This window comes from Juglans microcarpa x Juglans regia, chromosome 6S (assembly GCF_004785595.1).
Source record: "Juglans microcarpa x Juglans regia isolate MS1-56 chromosome 6S, Jm3101_v1.0, whole genome shotgun sequence".
NCBI lineage: Eukaryota > Viridiplantae > Streptophyta > Magnoliopsida > Fagales > Juglandaceae > Juglans > Juglans microcarpa x Juglans regia.
In genome coordinates this window covers 9,243,645-9,264,618 of record NC_054605.1, presented here as the reverse complement: position 1 = coordinate 9,264,618, position 20,974 = coordinate 9,243,645, and the positions used below count along the sequence as shown (strand labels likewise).

Here is a 20,974-nt window from a genome sequence, read left to right as displayed (position 1 = left end):
TTTGCTATTTACAAGCCTGATGTGTAACATACGACTTGTTATGGAATCCACTAAGTTACAAAAATAATTAGAACACCAATACTTTTCAAATACTTTTCTAATTCAATGGTGTGTCAAATGAGAACTTTTCTGCTACAAGCTCATTTTCTAGTGATCTTCTGGACGTTTTTGTATCCCGTACATCATTTGACTCGGTCGACATGATGTTTGCCTCCGGATAAATTAAAATGATAAAGATGAAGACTTGTGGGGTTTTCAGGAGAGGAAAAGTGCTATATATAGGACCATTATTCCCAACCTCTGGAGTAATATGCCAGCATCTCATCTTCAGAAACGAAAAAAGTAAAACCCCATTACTTCTAAAAACCAAAAGCCGATTCAGCCATGAAGATTCCATCACGTTCACACGTCCACATGCTGTCATACCTCGTCGTGTTGTTGCTTCTCCCCTTGCTTGCCTCCTCAGCCGACCCCGATCCATTACAGGATTTCTGTGTGGCGGATAAAAGTGCCAATTCTATATCAGTTAATGGCTTCCCTTGCAAACCTGCCTCAAAAGTAACTTCAGATGATTTCTTCTTTGATGGGTTGACCAAAGTGGGTGACACATCAAACATCTTTGGCTCAAACGTCACTGGAGGTAATGTCGATAATTTTCCTGCACTCAACACGCTTGGGATTTCAATGAACAGAGTGGACTTTGCTCCGGGAGGAGTTAATCCACCCCACTCTCACCCTCGTGCAACCGAGAGCGGCGTGGTCATCGATGGGCAGGTACTTGTGGGGTTTGTGACAACTGGGAATGTGTATCACTCAAAAGTCTTGTATGCTGGGCAGATGTTTGTCATTCCTAGAGGACTTGTACACTTCCAAAAGAATGTTGGAGTAGGGAAAGCCTTTATTATCACGGCTTTCAACAGTCAGTTACCAGGGGCTGTGGTCCTTCCCTTTACTCTCTTTGCTTCAACACCCTCGATTCCAGATGATGTTCTAACGAGGGCCTTCCAAGTAGAAGAAAAGGTTGTCGAATCTATAAAGTCGAAGTTCAGTTCTTGAGCTAATTAAGACCATCCACTCCAGATAGTTTCCCCTTTATCTGAAAATTGTGTTGTAGTAATGCTTTTGATTGAGGTTGCCTGCCTCCTATTCTTGTATTGTTATTCATTGTGTTGATTTTAAGTTCAGTTCTTGTAATGCTTGTGTTGATATTCAGGTTGTTTATCTTTATAGTCATGGTTGCTTATGATTAAGCAAGGAAATAAAGGCTTTACAGTAGGATGACACAGTACTCTCTGGGTACTCTTATGCAGTAACTGTAAGGTCTATTGTACTAGGAAGTGGAAGGAATTTGCAGGCTAGTTATAACTAATAATCCACTCTTAAACAAGTCTCCATTTGTTTTCTGTTCAAGGAACTCCAAAATCTTTCTTCATTTGAACTTGGTCATAACACTAATAAACAAAAATCTGAATCGGTTAGCGAACATACTAAACAATGAATTAGAAAATGAAGAATCCTCAAACTACACGGTTCAACACCAATTCGTATCAATTAGTGACTTACTGTAACAATGAATAAGAATTTATTTTTTTTTATAAGTAAAAATATTTTATATATATATATATATATATATATATCAATAGAAGTAACCAACTACACTAGATGTATAAAAGAAAATCCCTAACCCATACTAGAGAGCTCCTATTGCCCCAAAAGCCCGTCAAAAACTACCCAACATACATCAAGCCCGAGATAGAATAAATCACACCTCCCCAACCCCAACCCCATGTTTCCCGTAGCCCAACCTCCACCCGAAATACCCTCTATGAGAAAGACTACACAACATACATCAACCTCTATGCCCTCGACTTGAGCTACCGCCCTTACCTCTGTGCCCTCGACTTGAGCTACCGCCCTTAGCGTCATAGCTGATTGCACAAAAAAGACACTTCAACTCCCTGCTTCTCTTAAAGCTTGATTTGGTATCACACGAGTGGCTTGCCTCAATCATAGTGATTAGAGCTTTAAACGGTCTTCACATCTTCTATGTGAGATTTCCACAATATGCTGAATCTCATTAACCTTTTGCAAAATCCAATCTGAAGATGATTCATCTATATTTTTTAATAGTGGAAGAGATACCAAGGGGACAACGTCTTCCCCTGATGTAGCACCCGACGTAGTTCCAAACAGTCCCAACGATAAACCCTTGTTCAAATCCCGTACCTCCTCAACAACACCAATGGTACTCTCCATTGAAGATTCTAGGTTGGCAGCAAGACCCTTCACCTCTGGCGACCTTGTGTGTGCAACTTCGACAGACCCTACTTTAGACATCAGCGTTTCACCATGATCACGTGACGGAACTAGAGCCAAGGGTCCCATCGTTGTTATCTGTGTCTTCCCATCGTGCTCCAAGCCATCCACAGACTTTGCACATGTCGTGGACTTCTCAGATACCCAACCTGTCGTCTTCTCTGCCATTATGACTGGGGACAAGTCAGAAACCTCCTCCAAGTGTTCCGTAGAAGCTTGCATGCATTTCTGCATAGGAGTTGTTTCACCGACAAAGGAATGCCTGCATAGGGGTCGTCGGGATCGACAATGGAGGTTACCGGCCCCAAGATAAGGGTCTCCTCTAGCCCAGGACTTCCGTTGGACCATAAAACTAGCCCAGAAGTGAAGCCCTTCTCAAACACGAGCCAATGGAGCTTCGGCCTCCATTTTGGGTTTGGAAGGCGAAATGTGCTTATGCGGGCAGCCCAAGTTTGGCCTTCCCTTTGTCTGGCCTCAAACTATTATACCCATCAGCCTTCCTTTTTCCAATTTTTAGAGGCCTCATATCTTGGCCCAAGCCCAGGCCCAAACCTTTAATTATTTTAAAAATTCAAGACATTATCTCCTTTCTAAACAATTTCAAGTCCTCCTTCATGCCCATTACCTCCTTTTTCAGACTATGCAGATACCCTTGCAAGTCGTTTTTGTAAGAAAAAGAGAGTAATGCAAACACAGAAATGCAGACTGTATTGGAGTAGATTTCAGTCATCTACCTACTGAAAGATTCATGTATTTATAAAGTTGTAGTTACAAAAGAATTCAGCTTTACAAGGATATCCAACAACTTATCTTAAAAATCGTTGCAATTCAAATTTCAAGTATTTAAAATTTTGTTTTGACATAGTTACACATTCGGCAACTAATCTGATACTGCTACATAATCGGTGATGTTAACACCCCCTACAACCTGATGGGCAGCAAGCAGATCATCAGTTTGGATCTCAAGAATTTAAACCTTAAGGCCGTATGTCCCTTAGTAAACACATCTGCAACCTGGTCCTCTATGGAAATATGACAAATTTGAACATCTTTGTTCACAACTTTCTCTCTTACAAAGTGATAATCTACTTCTATATGCTTTGTTCTAGCATGAAAGACTGGATTAGAAGCTAAGGCAATTGCTCCTATATTATCACACCAAATCACTGGACACTTAGCAAGAGTAATTCGTAATTCTCGAAATAGCATACGCATCCAATAGAGCTCAGCAGTAGCTAAGGCCAGTGATCTATACTCCGCTTCTGTACTTGAACGAAAGACCACATTTTGCTTTTTAGCACTCCAAGAAATCAAGTTTTTGCCTAGAAAAATGCCATATCCACTGCTGCTACGTCTATCATCTGGATTGCCCGCCCAATCAGAATCACAGTATGTATTTAATTCAATCGTTGATGGTGTATAATAAAGACCACAATCAACTGTCCCTTTTAGATATCGTAGAACACGTTTGAGAGCTGTCCAGTGACCTTCACGTGGGCTATGCATAAATTGGCATAGTTGGTTGACAATATAAGAAATATCTGGTCTGGAAATAGTGCAATATTGAAGTGCTCCAACGATCATTCTATATTTACTAGGGTTTGTAAGTAGGTGGCCATCCTGAGATGTTAATTTCCTGCCAGATACCGTCGGTGATGACAGTGGTTTTGCTCCACCCATATCGATTTTATGCAAGAGATCAGCAATATACTTGCCTTGATGCAAGTGAAGACCATTGGAATCATGACATGCTTGGATTCCTAAAAAATAACTCAAATTGCCGAGATCTTTGAGTTGAAATTGAGTTCCAAGTTGAGCAATAAATTTAGTAATAGTCTGCATACTCGATCTTGTCACGATTATATCATCCACGTAAACAAGGACAAATATTTGTAAGCCATCTCAACCATAAAGAAACAAAGAGGAGTCAACTGAAGACTCAATAAAGCCATATTCAAGCAGTTGCTGGGATAGTCTTCGAAACCATGCTCTTGGAGCTTGTTTTAGCCCATAAAGAAATTTATGTAACCTGCAAACAAAATCAGTTTGAGTTTTATCAAGAAATCCCTTTGGTTGATCCATGAATACCTCCTCATCCAAGATGCCATGTAAGAAGGCATTAGAGACATCTAGTTGATGAATAGGCCAGTGAAAATTCACAGCTAGTGCCAAAATTAAACGACTAGTAGATGGTTTAATTACTGGCAAGAATGTCTCATGATAATCCACTCCATCACGTTGATCAAATCCTTTAGTAACCAACCGTGCCTTATATCTCTCAATGCTACCATCCTGCTTCCTTTTAATTTTGTAGACCCATTTGTTACGAACCACAGGTTTATGAAGTGGTCATGAACAAAGAACCATTGGCCATTAAGAGACAGACACAGCCTGTGTATAACAAGTTGGTTCCTGTTCATGATAAATAGTGGACAACACACGAAGTGGATGTTTAGTAGAAAAAAATGTTTTGAAACCAGGGAACTGTTTGGGCTTAAGTTTTCCAGTCTTTGATCTGGTGATCATCTGCTGAATTGGTTGGGGTGGAGGCAAGTGTATAGGCTCAGCTTGAGAACATTGAGGGAGAAGGGATGGCCAAGTGTTAGTACCAGGAGGTTGAGAGGGAGCAGGGTCCATAGAAGTTGAACTAGGAGTGTTGGTGGTGCTGATGGTAGGTGCAGGATTATGAATAGGTAAAGAGTCAGCATTGGTGGAAGGATTAGATACAGGTGGTGGTTGGGGAAAACTGTCAGAATAAATTGGTAATGGAAGAGATGGTGGGAATTGAAATTGAGAAACCTTACCAGAAAGAATAGAATCATTCTTGGTTGAGGAGTTTGAAACTATATCAGCTGCTGGAAATGAGTCCTCGTCAAAAATAACATTGCGAGAAATATAGACTCTACCATTATTTAAATCCAAACATCTATATCCTTTTTGTTGTCCTGAGTATCCTAACAAAACACACTTTTTACTTTTAAAACAGAGCTTATGTTTTTCATATGGTGAGAGCAATGGATAACAGCTACACCCAAAGATGCGTAGATCACTATATCGAGGGACTGATTGGAGAACATAGAAAGGAGATAGATTGTTTAGAACTTTGGTCGGTAGCCTGTTAATTAAATAAACCGTGGTGAGGAAGGAATCAGCCCAATAAGTAGTTGGCAAATGTATTTTGCAAGAAGAGTTAAGCCCATTTCTCTGATGTGTCTATGTTTTCTCTCGGCAATTCCATTTTGTGGAGAAGAATATGGACAAGTTAGATGATGATAAATGCCATTTGAGATTAAAAATTGTTTAAAGTCATTTGAGAGAAATTCACCGCCATTGTTCGTTTGAAATTGCTTAATTTTACAAGAAAATAAATTTTCAACAAGAGCTTTATATTTCTTGAAAACTGCAAAGACATCAGATTTATGAGCTATGGGATACAACCATGTGAAACGCGAAAAATCATCAATGAAAATAATATAAAAACGACATCCACCAACTGAAGTAATGGGAGAGACCCAAACATCATAATGTACAAGAACTAAAGGACCTTGGGTCTGACGTGTGGAATTGTCATATGGAATTTGCTTGGCTTTTCCTAGAGGACAACATTCACAAAACGTAGACTTATTAAAGGACTCAGTACTAGGAAGATATCTAGAGTGAAACAAATTATTCAAGACAAGCTCGGAGGGGTGGCCTAGACGACTATGCCATTGACCTTTGGTTGTCTTAGTTCCTAACTTAGTTGCAAAGCAATGCCTTTTATTGGAGAAGCTCTTGTTGCCAGTAAGAGGATATAGACCATTCTTAGCCCGACCTTGAAAGAGGATTCTGTTGGTCTGGTTCTGTTTCACAAAGAAATGATAACCAATTAGTATAAAATAGCAATCATTATCTAGACAGAATTTGTTGATGGAGAGAAGATTAACATATGCATTAGGGCAATGTAAAATATTTGGCATTTGAAAGGTATGATTATCAACGAGAAGGGAAGTGTGTCCAGTATTTTTAATTGATAAACCTGCCCATTGCCAACTATGATCATGTCTGCTTCTTCAAACGGTTGCTGAGAAGTAAGATTTGCAGCATTACTGGTTATGTGCTCATTAGCCCCACTGCAGCATACCATATTTGGTTATCAAGTGTGGCATTAGATTCAGCTGCCATGGCCACAAGTTCAGCAGGAGGAATCCTACCTTGATATGCATAATTAAACCTCTCATAACAGTCTAAGGCAGTGTGATTTATTTTGCCACATATTTGGCAAGTAGGCCTATTGGAAGAAGTACCTTGCGGACGAGAATTATGCTGTTGGACATAATTGGATCCACGAGGATTGAAGGCAGCTGGAGCTCAATTTTGTCTGAAAGTAGTATTCAGACCAGGCTTTTGAGGTTTTTTGGCAATGTTTGGCATTTTAGATTTGTTAGCAGCAAAGGCATAATGAGTGTCTGCAAAAATATTTTGACGATGCTCGAGCATGGCCTCATAGCTAAGTAGTTCAGCTTGAAAATCTTCTAAGGAGAGCACATTATCTCCTGTGGCAAAAGTATAGGAGGTAATAAAAAGAGTGAAGTTTATCTTAAGACCCCCTAGGATTTGAGCAGCAAGATCTTGATCATCCATAGGCTTGCCAGCTGCAGCTAGTTGATCGGCGAGACACTTAGCTTCATCAAGATAGGCAGTGCATGTTTTGGTACCTTGAGATAGAGTTTGAATCTGCCTCTTCAGTAATGCAACCTGTGATCGGGAAGCTGATGCAAAACGGGTCTGAAGAGAATCCCAGGCTTGCTTTGCAGTTTTAATTCCATAAAGAGAAGCAACCAACTTCTCTGAAATGGAAGCAAGTATCCAACTTTTAACACAATTGTCCTTCTGAAACCATATTGCATAAGCTGGGTTAGGTGCATCCTGAATAATTTCTTCAGGAGCCTTGATTGTGCCATCAATATAACCAATAAGATCATGGCTATTAAGAAAGACCATGAACTGCATACTCCAAGCCATAAAGTTGGGACCAACCAGTTTCTCAATAACTGGCTGAGAAGTGGCATGAAGGTTTGGATTAGGGTGGGGCATATGTTCTGTGTTGCTAGAAGTAGAAGACGTAATGAAAATGTTGATAGGTGAGGAAGCTTGAAAAAAAAAAAGGATCAGGCGTGAGCCGTTTGACTGGCTGATACCATGTAAGAAAAACAGAGTAATGCAAACACAGAAATGCAGACTGTATTGGAGTATATTTCAATCATCTACCTACTGAAAGATTCATGTATTTATAGAATTGAAGTTACAAAAGAATTCAGCTTTACAAGGATATCCAACAACTTATCTTAAGAAATGTTACAATTCCAATTTCAAGTATTTAAAATTCTATTTTGACATAGCTACACATTCGGCAACTGATCTGATACTGCTACATAATCGGTGATGCTAATAGTTTTCTCCTGGACAACTATCCATTTCAGGTCATTAGTTTCTTGGCCCTTCCCTCTTCAGACCAAGTCCCTCCAAAAGTTCCCCTGCCATGCCTCCTTTTTTGTGTTTTTGTTCAACCGCCAGAGGATGACTTGGAACTACATGCGCTGCCACCCTCTTCCCTGCACCACCCACCGCCACCTTTGCATACGACTTGGACTGCCTCTCCTTCCCCTTCTCTACCTCTCTGTTTATTTGTGTTGCAAGGACTGGAGCCTTCTTAGCCAAACTCTATTTTAACTCTATAGAAAAGCTCTTCCAACCCTTTCCTTTCACTCCTTTCGGGATCGCTAAAAGACCACGACCCCCCTATTACCACCACCATAGTCAGTTACTTCCAAAAATGCCCATAAGAATTCGACCTCCTATGAGCAAACAAAGCTTTGATTCCATCCCTATATATCTTGAAGAGGTCTTTCCTTCCCTCCGATCAAACACATTTTTCCACTGTACTGGCCAACCAACAAGCACTGGCATGACTGAGCACCATCTCCATGGTTACCTTCCAGCCCCTTTCTATGATAAGACAATAATTTCCACCCTCCATACACAATAAACACCTTTGATTCTATTAAAAGGTGTTTAAGAGTCCCCATCGTATAAACACCCTCCCAAAGTTGTATAAACACCTTTCACTAGATCAAACTTCCCATCGTTGGTGTGTCGTCGAAAAAAAAAAAAAAGATATGTGGGCCAAAAAAAAAAACCAGACTGCTCAAAACCTCAGTCGCCGGAGATGGTAACGACGTCGAGTCCCTTGTTGGAGTCGTCGTTCTTGTTTGTGTCGGTGGATGTGCTGGAAACACAGATCAGCCGCCTAAGGGATGGCTGATGACTGAACACAAGGAACACAACGCCTGAACACAAATCTAGCAAAACATCGTGTCACCAGAAGCCTGCCAACACTAGACGACCCTCGGCGAAGTCGCCGGTGGCCGATGATCTTTTCTGTGCCGGCGGTGCGAAGACACTAGCCAAACTAGAGTGGGTATCGGGGAGTTATGACTGTGCCGAGAGTGGGTATCTGTGCTGGGAGTTATGACTGAGAGACGGTGGCGAGATCACAAGGATGGAGGGTTTAGAAAGGTCGACGGCGAGAGTGGGACGGCGTTTTCCCAAAAAGTACAGTTCTTTGCTTACATGCCTTAACAACTAATGTTAACCTAGGAGATTTTTTCTGCATACTAAGGTAATTGTCTAATGTTTATCCAGTTAATAATACATGAGAAGATCAATGCATTTTCTACATAATGACATCATATTAGTTCAAATAGACAGGAAACTCATTTCAACACCAGATGATGAGAAACCTAGGCAAAGCTGGCCATTGATTATGGATGACGAACTGAAGTACTAATCCTGCTCCTGATCCAACTCAAACTAATGTATCGCACCCTGCAATCAAATTAGCACCCTCCATTAAGAGTCGATAGTCCAGATTGTGCCATGTCATCTATTTCTCGCCCTCTTAGCGGTCAGAGGTCAGACTTTGATAAAGAATGCAATTCAAGAAAAAGTAATAGTTGGAGCTGGGACCAATATGTCAGTTTCGGTAGTTCAGTGTATCATATACAGCATATCTCCTCAGCGTATCCAACAAGAAACTGTGTAACAAAAATGTCAGGTAACCAAGCAGTGTACATAGGCTTACATCTTTCGGAGCAAATCCCTCAATGGTGGGGTTCGTATTCATCCTTGAATTAACTGCTTCAAGCTTCATTGAGAGGAACTGCAAAACCCAATTAATTACAGCAAAGGTTCAGGATCAGCAATGGAAATTAATATCATAAAGTGGCAATGGAGATACACACCTCAACCTGCTGTTGCAGCGACTGGACATAATTAATAATCTCACCGAGGACAAATGCTTTTCCAATAACCTGTTCAGTGGGGAACTACGCTAAGTCAAGAAAAGCTGAATTTGAACTCGCCTTTAGATTTTTGCAAAGTCATAATTGGTTTAATCTATTCAGGAGGTAAGAAAAGTGAAATATGGCAAACAAATCACACAGAACCCTTAACTTATTTTCACATGATAAATTGTATATCACTAATCAGAGTAATGACAGTAATAGTACCTATATTAAAAACCAACACAAAACATTACATACCTTGTTGCATCCAGGGACCAAATCTTGGAGAATTTTCATCCTCTCACTGATCTTCTCTCTACTTGCCTGCCGATTTGGGTAGGTAAGTAATATGTTTCCAAATATAAATATGTGCTGTTAACCAGCTTTACCACCACACACGTCCTAGACAACAGTGACCCACAGTAAAATACTAAAGACATATCTGGATCTAGAGCTCCTGTAACAGAACGGAAGTCTAGTTTATAATGTTCGGGAATTACGTAATAAATGGAATGCAGAGTTCAAGGAGACTGAACGGGATTACCCTCTCTGCTAGACTCTGGCTATCAGTAGCTTGGCCCCTTCTCGCTCTCACATGAATATAGTCTTGGTTAGGTGGCTCACAAGGTTGAGAGAAGGGTAGGGGTGTAACGGGTCCGGTCCGGTTCGGTTTTGGACAAAATTTAGGACCGAACCGGTATGTACCGGTTTTGTATTTTTCAAAACCGATTATGCACCGATTACCCTCCTAAACCGGTATCTCCAATTTTACCGGTTTCCGGTTCGGTTCGGTCCGGTTTTCCGGTTTTTTAAAATGTAAGTTTATCATTAAAAAATAAAAATCTGTTAATAAAGAAAAAAAAAAACTACTTCAAAAAATATGTTCTAAAAATCTGTTCCTATTACAAAATCTGTACTACTAAAAAAATCTGTTTTAGTAAAAAAATCTGTTTTAGTAAAAAAATTAGTATTAGTTATAAACTTATATATTAGTATAGCTATATAATATATTAGACTATATAATAGTATTAATATTATACTATTAGTATAGTTATATATTAGTATTAGTTATAAACTTATATATTAGTATAACTATATAATATATTAGACTATATAATAGTATTAATATTATACTATTAGTATAGTTATATATTAGTATTAGTCATAAACTTACATATTAGTATAGCCATATAATATATTAGACTATATATGTAACGCCCCATCCCCGAGGGTCAAGAGAATTAACTCAGATTACCTGATAATCAACTCCAACGTTGCTAATACTCTTCCCAAAAGCTCCAAATCCAACGTAAACACTTCAAATTTAATTAACCACACATACTCGTATATAAAATCCTCAATACAGTAACCCCAAAAATTACCAATATTCATCAAAAGCTTTCTATTCTCAATCCACTATTCTTAAATCATCTCACTCAATTCTTCATAGTCCTGATCCTCAGCTGAAATATCCAAAAATCATCTGAAAATATTGGAGATAAGAGAGGGGTGAGTTATCAACAACTCAGTAAGCAGAGAACATATACTAGCGTGCAAACATGAGCATTTTCAGAAAGTTCAGCATGCAGAAACAAAATATTATATTTTTATATGCAGATCTCATAAACGTGTTATCAGAAAATCAGAGCGACTTTTCAATCTTTTCATACTCCAAAATAGTCAACTGTTCATATTTAAAGCTCCATTTCATATTCAAAAACACTTTGGCATAGCATAACCTGAGCATCTTCTTCATATCAAAATAGAGCATCTTACAAAGTAGAGACCATGTTTCACCCCGTGGTAGGGTTATGCTATCCCCGGTGGCCAAACCGGGCAGAGACAGAGGTGAAATCTTTCCCTTATTCTTCTCGGAGTCCCGAGTGTGCACACAGGAAATACCACAATAAAATCACTTTGTTTCCAAAGTGGGTGCACTCAGAGACAGATAAGTTGGTACCAACCCAAACAGAGCAGAGCATAACAAAGAAGAGCAGAGCAGAGCATAGACAGAATCAGATACAAAATCAGTACACCATACCAAAGGTTTTCAGATGCCATATCAAAATAAAACAGAGTACCAAAACATAATCAGATCATTCTCACATACTGAAAATAAAAGTCGGAGCATTTTTCTAAATAAATGCACAATTTTTCAGATTCTCAATATCGCTCTTTTTCAGATTTCAGAGATAACATGACAAAATTTAACTCATATCTACACAATGCATGTCAGAAAATATCTTCTCATTTTCATACAAATTTCATGAGTAATGCAAATAAGCGACTGATGTTGGTTTTTTCCAAGTTCTCATTTCATCACAAAAATATGCAAAGTTTTTAGAAAGTCAACCTCAGTCTCAATAATTCGTGTAAGGTCTAGCATAGGAACCCCGCTTACCTGGAATTCTTAACTTTTCCAGAATTTTCCTCAAAAATGTCGAGTCGACTATAAATCGTCACCTATAAAAATAATCACGTAATTTCCATAAGTTTACAATCAATCACATATTTCGATATTTAAGCCTAAACTTCTAAAATAACCTATTTTAATTCCTCAAAACTTAAAACCCTCATAATTCTAAAATATATCATCACTTTCTAAAATTATCAATATCCACCGTAACCAACGTCAAACTTAAAACACCAATATTTAAACCCGAAACCGCCAATAAATCTTACATCATAAACCAATCACACAAACAACTACATAATCCAATCCAACCGACCCCCTTACTCCTCGGACTCAGTCCGGCACAACCAACCAATTCACAGTAAATATGAGTTAGCGCAAAATACATTTAAATCTCAAAAGTTCTTTGAGAAAATACTTATAATGCTATAATATAATTTTTGAAAGATCACGGAGGTGTTAGAAGTGACGGCACAGCAACAGAACAGTGAAAAAATGCACTGTGGCCATGGGTCTCAAAAACCCACTTTTGAACGGGGACAAACCAAGACCCGAGATTGATAGGGTAAGGCTTAGGGATGTCGGTGAAGCCAATGGTGGTAATGGTTGGCCGTGGGTGGCGGCATAGAGGGCTGTTTAAGGCCAAAATGCCCAAAACGGAAAATGTAGAAGAATGTGCTTCACCGGTAGCGGATCGGAGCCAAGAATGGGTGCATTAGGTTGCTATGAGGTCGATGATGAAGTGGTGAAGAAATGGTGGCCGGAGGTGGCACGACGGCGGCGCGCGAGCACCAAAAGCCGTGTGGCTTGAAGCCACGCATGGGGAGTTTCGCGTCGCGGGAGGGGCTAAAAACACAGGGGTGGGATCGCCGGCAGGAGGGGAAGAGGTTGGGAGGGGCGGTGTCGTCAGACGGAGGCGCACGGTGGCGGGCTGGAGGATGACGCACGGACGCGAGGAGGGAAGGAGAAGACGTCGCGCTCAGGAGAGAAGCAGGGGAGAAATAAGGAGAGAAAGAAAAAGAGGAAAGAAAAATGGAATGAAAGAAATGAGGTCCAATCCTCACATCTTGGGTCACAAAAATGATACAACGGAAAAGATTTCGAAACAACAAATTAAATAAAATAATTTAAACACAGTGACTAAGTAAAATAAAATAATTAAATCCAACAACACAATAATTTTAAAACCCACAAATAACTAATTTAAATTAAGAGAAATTTAAATGCAAAACAATAATTAATATTAATAAAGCATAACAAAATAATTCTCACAACTTAAAAAAAAAAAATCATAGAATAAACCAACGAGAAATCCAATAAATTTTAAAACAAGAGAACTATTATTTAAATTAATTAAAATAATCATTCAGTTAAAATACACTAAAATACGGGTATCACAATATATAATATAATTTAATATATATATTTTATGTTTAAAGCATATGATCAATTAAATTTTCATCTTCAAGATTAAATTTTTATTTTATAAATTATAATAACATCATCTTAAATAACATATAATCAAACAAATTACAAATGTTAATATTTAAGATTAATATTTTATGTTATAATTTATAAATTATAATATGAAATTATTTCATATATGATATATAATTATATATATTATATATAAAAAATTTACATATAATTATATATTATATATAAAACTTATATATAAAATATTAATTTTTTTCCCAACCGGTCCAGTCCAGTTTCGGAAATCGTAGAACCGGAGCGGTTCCAGCCGGTTTGCATAATTCAAAAATCGGTTCCCGAGCAGACCGGTTCAAAACAGATTCAACTGATCCGATTCGGTCCGGTCTAGATCAATTTTTCGATTTAAATTTACACCCCTAGTAAGAGTGACCGGTGCGCGTTGCACTCAATGTACTTTATAGTGTCCATCCGTCACATTCAGAACTTGACTACCGAAGAAGGGAAAAGGGTGGGCCCCATTTCCTACGTAAAGGGGTTTGCTTTCCTATATTTGTCTACATAAAGTAGCCCGAATTTTTTTTTTTTTTAGTGATTAAGAAAATATTTTTTAATGATATTGTAAATTTTTTATTTTTTTTAAATGTTTATGATGATTAAAAAAATACATGAAAAAAATAATTAAAAAATAAAAAAAATAAAATATACTGTTCGAGACCCAAATTTGGGCCACTTTTTAAGTGGCCGCAGTGGAACTCTTTTGTGAGTGATAAATATCCTTTAAAAATATCAAGGAATAAAGTTATAGCAATCGACGAAAGGCATCGATATAGGTGTTTGGATGAAATGAGTTGAGATAAAAGTTAAAAATTTAATAAAATATTATTAAAATATTATTTTTTAATATTATCATTATTTTAAAATTTGAAAAAATTGAATTGTTTATTATATTTTGTGTAAAAATTTAGAAAAATTATAATGATAAGAAAAGATGAGATGAAACACTTTTTATATCCAAATTGAGCGTAGTTGACCGATTAAATTTTTCTTATTTAGTGATTAAAAAAACATTTTTAATACTGTTGTAAATTTTTTTTTAATATTTAAGAATATAAATATGAGATTCATATAAAAAATTATTTTTGTAAAAGTAGATCGTACATTTTCTAAAAAATAATAAGCAAAATTTAGACAGTTTAAAACTATATATATAGCGTTACTCTTGTTTCTTATGACCCTTTGGTCATGTTGGGCAATCTCCAACATGCCAAAGACTCAGGATCGATTGGTCATAACCGTGTATTCAACAGAAATCACATGGCTCTTTTGATATGACTTTCTTATTAGGTACTTCAATGCCGTGTGTCCTCCAGCAGCTAGTTTGGTCGCCATTTCAGTTTAGTGCAAGTACACCCAAAATATAAACAAATTTCTATACTACAACAAGAACATGTTGTGTAACATCTACGTTAGATTCCACTGAAAAATTAGCAGAAGGCGAGGTAAGATGCCACTCTTTAATAACTCTTTTTCCGGCCGGTTTGGTTAACCCAAAAGGATTATGCAACATAAGAACTCCATGGCTGGCTTCTTAGAGAAACGATGTGAAAATATGGTCTTTTTACAGCACGTGTGCTTACAGTTTGTCTGAAAGCAATATCTGAACGTCACCCAAAAGTACAAAGTACAGCTTTTCATTTGTTCAATATAGTGGATCGATGGGTGGGAAGAGATTCTTTCAGTGAAGAGGTAAAGAGGTAAGACTACTTGAGGAGCACATATTTCGAGTCTACCAACAGATTGAACATCAAACATAAAAGTAGAGATCTTTCTTTCTCATAGCTCGGATTACTTGACCACTATCGTCAAACGGTAGACGACAACATAAAATCTGAATACTACAATAAAAGAATAGAGAGAAAATAACCTCAGCCTCGTTTGTTCAACTCTTTAAAATCTTTCTTTTGTACATGTTGAACCTGTGAGGAGTTTTTAGTTATCAGGGATGGGAAAGAATGATACATTGTTGCTCTGATTCAGCATGGATGTTATAAAACATAACTGTCTGATTTTCCCTCCATACCATAGCAATAAACCCTGGATTCCTGAAGAGAGGCTGTAACAGGGCCTCGTGGCAATCAAAACAAAGAGGTGCTTGACCGATCAGAACTTGACATGGTAGCACAGCTCGATCAGAAGATTTTGTATCTAAGTGGGAGCTGAAAACAGAGCTTGACGTCACATGAAGTATGTTGATGGGATACCTTCTAATTCCACGGACTTGGCAGCCGAGCATCTCTAAAAGTGGAGGTACCACCAGAAGCTGCAGGAGAAGGAGAGGATGCCATGTAATTTGTTCCTGATACAGATAATGTGGGCAGGTTTGCAGGGTTCCCCGGGTGCCCTGTGGGAGCAAAGCGTGATGGACTACCAGTTACCCCAAAACTTGGTCGTGAGGGGTGTGACACCTTCATATAAAATTGACATCCAAAAATGAAAATATTGCACTTTCATCATAAGAGACCAAAAACAAAACTCATAAACTAAAAAAAAAAACCACTATCAGCCACCTATATTGGTGATTGCATTGCTTTAGAAAATATTTATCGACTCATTGTAGGTCTTCTAAGATGTATGGAACATGGTCATATGCTTATCCATGACTTATGCTATTGCAAAATATTAAATAGGTATAAAATTGTGCAATAACAATAACTTAAGGTCCTAAAAATGCTGTTTATGCACAAATCCTAATACAATAACATTAGCAATATGTAGACAGATTCTACAAATGAGAAATATGCAGACAGAGGCTTTGTTTCACAATTCTAACGTGCATGCAACACTTCAATACATTGACAAACAATAATGCATCATTAAATGAGCAACTTCACCATAATCACGCTTTTTTAAAGGAGAAATCAATATGTCCTTCCTGCTGGAAGTTTATTTAGAAATTCAAACAGCTGTATCAGCACTTACTTCTTCATCCTTTTTTTCTATTCTAACTCGAGTGGACAAAAACTTATTCAGTTTTTTTTTTTTTTTATGTTGTAAAACCTCACCAAGACAGTCCTTCGGATTCATTCTCCGGGTATAAACCCCATGCCAGAATCATGCATTAATCAAAGGGAACTATCAGTGTGGCAAATATGATAATCTTTATCAAACAACGATTCCTACTGTTTCTTAGCTTCTTTTGAAAAAAAATGTATTAGAACATGGACTGGGCCTTTTACAACTTATTTAGGACCTAACAACTTTTCTAAGACACCTTAAAAGCCCATAAAATAGGCCTAAGACAATTAAAAAAAATCAACAAAATCTCCATTATAAACTGAAGTCTTTTTTCCCCCTTTTGATAAGTAGGGTGGTGTGACACAATATTCTAAACTCACTATAAGGGAACATCTTTGCAAGCATGGCCATTAGACACAAACAAGGTTACTACTTCAAATGCTAGATGTAGAAATAACCTCAAGTCTGAAACTTCTTTTTTTTTTCTCTGTGATTTTTATCTAAGATTCCTTATTTTCTCACTTAGTGACGTTATCAGATCTATTGCAAACATATATACATGTACCATATACCAGACATAACACTGTCCTCTTTCTTCGTATATTTGAAGGAAGTGCCACTCAAACTATAACTCATTGGCTGCTCTAAAACATTATCATTTTTTTTCTATAGTTTCCATTCTTTAATTTCAGACACTAAATTTGGTCAACAGCTCATATCTCTCTGTTTTTTTTTTTTTTGTAAGTAACAGCTCATATCTTACAGGAGCTAAAGGTTGGGCCTGCCATATGGCACTATAGGTTTTAAAAGGAAGAATGAGCTGAAAATGAGAGTAACTTCTTAGCAGAGCTTCTATTAGCATGTGACCAACTCAGCTCAGCCAGCCCTGATTGAAAGTCCAAGCTAAAACCTCCAGATAGTAAATATGTATACTCACTTTAGAAGTTCACACCAAACTCAAAAAAAAATGAAGAAACAATAACGAAAATAAGAAAAGGTTCAAAAAAGTTCGAAAAGAAAACTAGAGTAAATTAAAGCTGATAAAAGGCAACATGCATAAGTACTTTGCCACATGATACATGTGGTAATTAGTACGCAATACCATGTTGTGTTGATTAGAGGCAGGCCTTCTAAGAGGAGACTCTGAAGATGGTGACATACTACTCATCCGAAACGAATGGCGAGGATGACTGTTATGGTTTAAAGGATCATCAGCTTCTCCCCCTTCCATATCTCCAACAAGATTGGTCTCCGAGCCCGTCCTAGGAGTGGGCTGCCTAGTCAATGACCCAGTGTCATTTGCAGCATCCACTTGAAGTGGAACAGACGGACGAATTGTCATTCCTTGCGTGCTATTTCGCCTCTTTAATTCCTCCTCTGCATTCAAGATCTGCCAACCACAGCCAGTTAATTTTTTATTTATGAGAATCATTTTCAGAGAAAATAGAAACGTAAAACACAAGTCTTATACCAACGAAAAGCATATAGGTATGCCCATAACATCTATATATCTCTTGTCCCACGCTTGAGAAGTACAAAACCAAAGCTTACCTGCTTCAGCGCTTGTACAAGATTATGTTTCTTTGCATTCAGACTTTGTAACTTATCCTCAACTTCCCGTTTCCTCTTTTCTCTGCCATTTAACAAATCTACTTTGTTGGTTACCTAGCACGTAAGATTAAAAAAGAATGGTCAACAAGCGTCACTAAGAGCACGGAAGAATCATAAACACGCATTTAAAGAATCAAAATTGATGGTTAGTTAATGTGTCACGACACCTGTAATGCGATCAAGATCTCAAGGTTAATGGTGATGGAAAACATTCGACCTCTCAACCAAGCTAAGCTTCTTAAGATACATGATTGATATTCATCACCTTCTCTGCATTATTCTTTACCAATCCGTACGAATGAACTAATGCATATTTTCCACCGAATTCTAACCAAAATTATAAATGATTCTTTGATTACTTCCACCAAAACGTAATTGGTTTCACTGCACATCTCCTCTAACCAAAATCACCACCACCAATTAATCGTTTCTAAAAATATGACCTTCATCGACGATTCATAACAAACTTATCATAATAACGGCGTTCTCCATTAATATTTCGAAAATCACAAGCGGATTTGGCTAAGACGAAGCATACTGTATAAAATCATTGATAATCCATAAACATAGCATGAACAGTACCTCCAAATTTGGGGTTGCAAGATCAGCCGGTTTTGTTTGGACGGGCAAGGCTTTCTCATTGGCACCACCATCAACCGCACCGGAGCCTTTCTCAGGAAACGCATCAGCTGCATCAACTTTCACAGGGAAATCGCCACCGCCGTCCGATTCTTTCTGGTCTTTCTGGTGTTTTTCCTCACCAGAAGGCCCTTCTCCACAATAACCGGGATTTTTCGCTTCCAGTTTAGGCTCAATAGAAGACTCATTCTCTTTCATGCATTCACTCAGTTGCTTCTGTTCGGAGATGGGGTTGGGGTTGGGGTTGGCGTTGGCGTTGGCGTTGGCGTTGGCAGTGGTACTGGTAGTGGAAGAATGGAGGCGAGAGAGGGCTTTGGAGCGACGCTGAAGGAGGGATTTGAACACTCCGAGGGAGATTTTAGGGGTTGGCATAAGCCATCGACGAGGCACGTCGGGAACTCTGTGGAGGTTCCCTCTGTACAGCGAAATCGCCCCCATTTTCCCGATTCTGCAATCCCTAATCTTCTCTCTGCTTCTAAATACGCAACACTCACATTGTCCTACAAGTCGTTTGACACCGAACTGAATTTGTCGACATGTCGTCTACATGATGAGCTGTACTACGAGTCGTTTATTTGCGGTTGTGCCTCGATTTTAAAGTATTCTGATTCAGTCATTCAGATCATCTGCTTTTTCATAGCTAAATTTTATTATAATATTCAGAGAACTTTAAAATTTATTTCTACCAATTCAACAAAAATTTCGTACAAACGTTAGGTTTGGATTTAGAGATGAATTGAGATGGGTTGAGATAGTTTGTGAATAGTAGAATAAAAGTTAAATTATTTATTATATTTTGTGTTGGAATTTGATAAAATAATTTTGAGATTTGAAAAAGTTAAATTGTTTATTATATTTTGTGTGGAAATTTGAGAAAATTGTAATAATGAAATAAGATGAGTTGAGATGGGTTTTGAATCCAAACCTCTCCTTAAAGGGGTTTTATTCTTATGGAGGTTCATGTGAGAAAAATTCAACTTGCACACAATTGAGTTTCAATTGAGTTTCAATAATTCAGTGGAGTATAGTCTGTTGGGAGAAGATCAAGCAGTGATTCACCCAATTACATGAACTTATTTTCAGGAATAAGCTATTAGATATCCATAATTGAAACACTGCTAAAAATCTAGCCCTGTGCTCATAAAAGGTTTTTCAGAAAGTGTTAGGAGATACACAGACAGTAATAAAATGAAAAATTACAATTAAATAAAAATTCTAAACGAAACCAGTTTGAACTGAGACACGAAAATCTCGCTCTCGTTAAGAAAATTCAAGTTTTTTGCGATATGTAAAGTTTCAATTAAATAGATGCAGCAAACTTCCTCTTGACTTATATCTTTCAAGATACAACAACACAACTGATCGTCGTATAACTCGAATCAATTCTGCAGAAGTTATTGAGTCCAAAGCTCCTCTAAAAATAACATTTCTCTTTTGTCTAGAAAATTCTCAATAATCTCAAAGTAATATTTTTTGTTTTTTTTTTTTACCACACGTACAATGATGAAAAAATGGTTTCAAACCTTTTTATTTTTCTTTTCTCACCTTCGTACGTACCCACAGTACCAGCCTTTTTCTCTCCAAAAACAGTAGGTTGGTTTTTCACGGAACCTGCCACCAGATTGTTGCATGCCATATTTTGCTCCTAGATTTTAGAAACTGAAAAGATGCAAACGGCTAGCTTTTTTTTTTTAAATATAGTTACAGTTATAAGTATCTAAATCTCATGTAATTATTTTAAAAAATGTAAATAAATATTAGACTCATATAAAAATATAATTTTTAAATAATAAATTTCATTTTTCTTCAAAACGATTGTACGGCATTTACACATTCTATAATTCTATGTAACATTACTCTTCTTTTTTTTTCCATCCGTTAAAACCAATTTGACTATGACTATTTTAACGTGTGCACTTTGAAGCTGCCATTTAAAACATCGATCCTAACAAACTGATTCTTAAGAAAACATAGAAAGAATGTAATGTAGGATTACGAGCTCGGGGTTGATCGGAGTCAAAGATATCGAATCCAAATTGATCACACAGTATATTGCAAAACTTGAATGTAAAATACGTATAATGAGAAAAAGACGATGAAAGACGAAGACATTTTAATACTATCTTATTAAAAAATACCAACAGAAAGTCCTTATTTTTAACCTATTATATAGGTTAATCCTATAGTATTAATCTCATCAATCAACTTAGAGGGGACT

At 37.5% G+C, this 20,974-nt stretch overlaps 3 protein-coding genes across 3 annotated transcripts; 1 reads left to right on the top strand and 2 right to left on the bottom strand.

The window, feature by feature from the left end:
* The first annotated feature begins 235 nt into the window (after positions 1–235).
* Positions 236–1,410, top strand: LOC121237743 (germin-like protein subfamily T member 1). The gene has a single exon (XM_041134607.1). The coding sequence runs from the start codon at positions 385–387 to the stop codon at positions 1,054–1,056; it is 672 nt and encodes a 223-aa protein (XP_040990541.1). The 5' UTR covers positions 236–384; the 3' UTR covers positions 1,057–1,410.
* Positions 1,411–8,919: 7,509 nt separating this feature from the next.
* On the bottom strand, positions 8,920–10,278 carry LOC121237745 (transcription factor BPE-like). The gene is made up of 5 exons (XM_041134609.1): positions 10,186–10,278; positions 9,900–9,965; positions 9,600–9,668; positions 9,435–9,517; positions 8,920–9,183 (listed from the first exon to the last, which is right to left on the bottom strand). Exons 2-5 carry the CDS (start codon positions 9,936–9,938, stop codon positions 9,120–9,122), a joined length of 255 nt encoding a protein of 84 aa, XP_040990543.1. The 5' UTR covers positions 9,939–9,965; positions 10,186–10,278; the 3' UTR covers positions 8,920–9,119.
* A 5,024-nt stretch (positions 10,279–15,302) lies between these two features.
* Positions 15,303–19,229, bottom strand: LOC121237737. Its single transcript, XM_041134594.1, has 4 exons — positions 18,700–19,229; positions 18,058–18,171; positions 17,609–17,896; positions 15,303–15,956 (listed from the first exon to the last, which is right to left on the bottom strand). The coding sequence occupies exons 1-4, from the start codon at positions 19,192–19,194 to the stop codon at positions 15,756–15,758; spliced, it is 1,098 nt and encodes a 365-aa protein (XP_040990528.1). The 5' UTR covers positions 19,195–19,229; the 3' UTR covers positions 15,303–15,755.
* Positions 19,230–20,974: the final 1,745 nt, after the last annotated feature.

What these genes read in the sequence shown, in the direction of transcription:
- LOC121237737 (XM_041134594.1), bottom strand. Translation starts at nt 19,194, where the DNA reads ATGGGGGCGATTTCGCTGTACAGAGGGAACCTCCACAGAGTTCCCGAC. An exon ending in TTGCAACCCCAAATTTGGAG is followed by an intron (nt 18,172 to 18,699) that starts GTACTGTTCATG and finishes CTTACGTGCTAG; the next exon opens with GTAACCAACAAAGTAGATTT. An exon ending in TTGTACAAGCGCTGAAGCAG is followed by an intron (nt 17,897 to 18,057) that starts GTAAGCTTTGGT and finishes TGTGGTTGGCAG; the next exon opens with ATCTTGAATGCAGAGGAGGA.
- LOC121237743 (XM_041134607.1), top strand. Translation starts at nt 385, where the DNA reads ATGAAGATTCCATCACGTTCACACGTCCACATGCTGTCATACCTCGTC.
- LOC121237745 (XM_041134609.1), bottom strand. Translation starts at nt 9,938, where the DNA reads ATGAAAATTCTCCAAGATTTGGTCCCTGGATGCAACAAG. An exon ending in TGGTCCCTGGATGCAACAAG is followed by an intron (nt 9,669 to 9,899) that starts GTATGTAATGTT and finishes CCCACTGAACAG; the next exon opens with GTTATTGGAAAAGCATTTGT. An exon ending in CGCTGCAACAGCAGGTTGAG is followed by an intron (nt 9,518 to 9,599) that starts GTGTGTATCTCC and finishes TGGGTTTTGCAG; the next exon opens with TTCCTCTCAATGAAGCTTGA.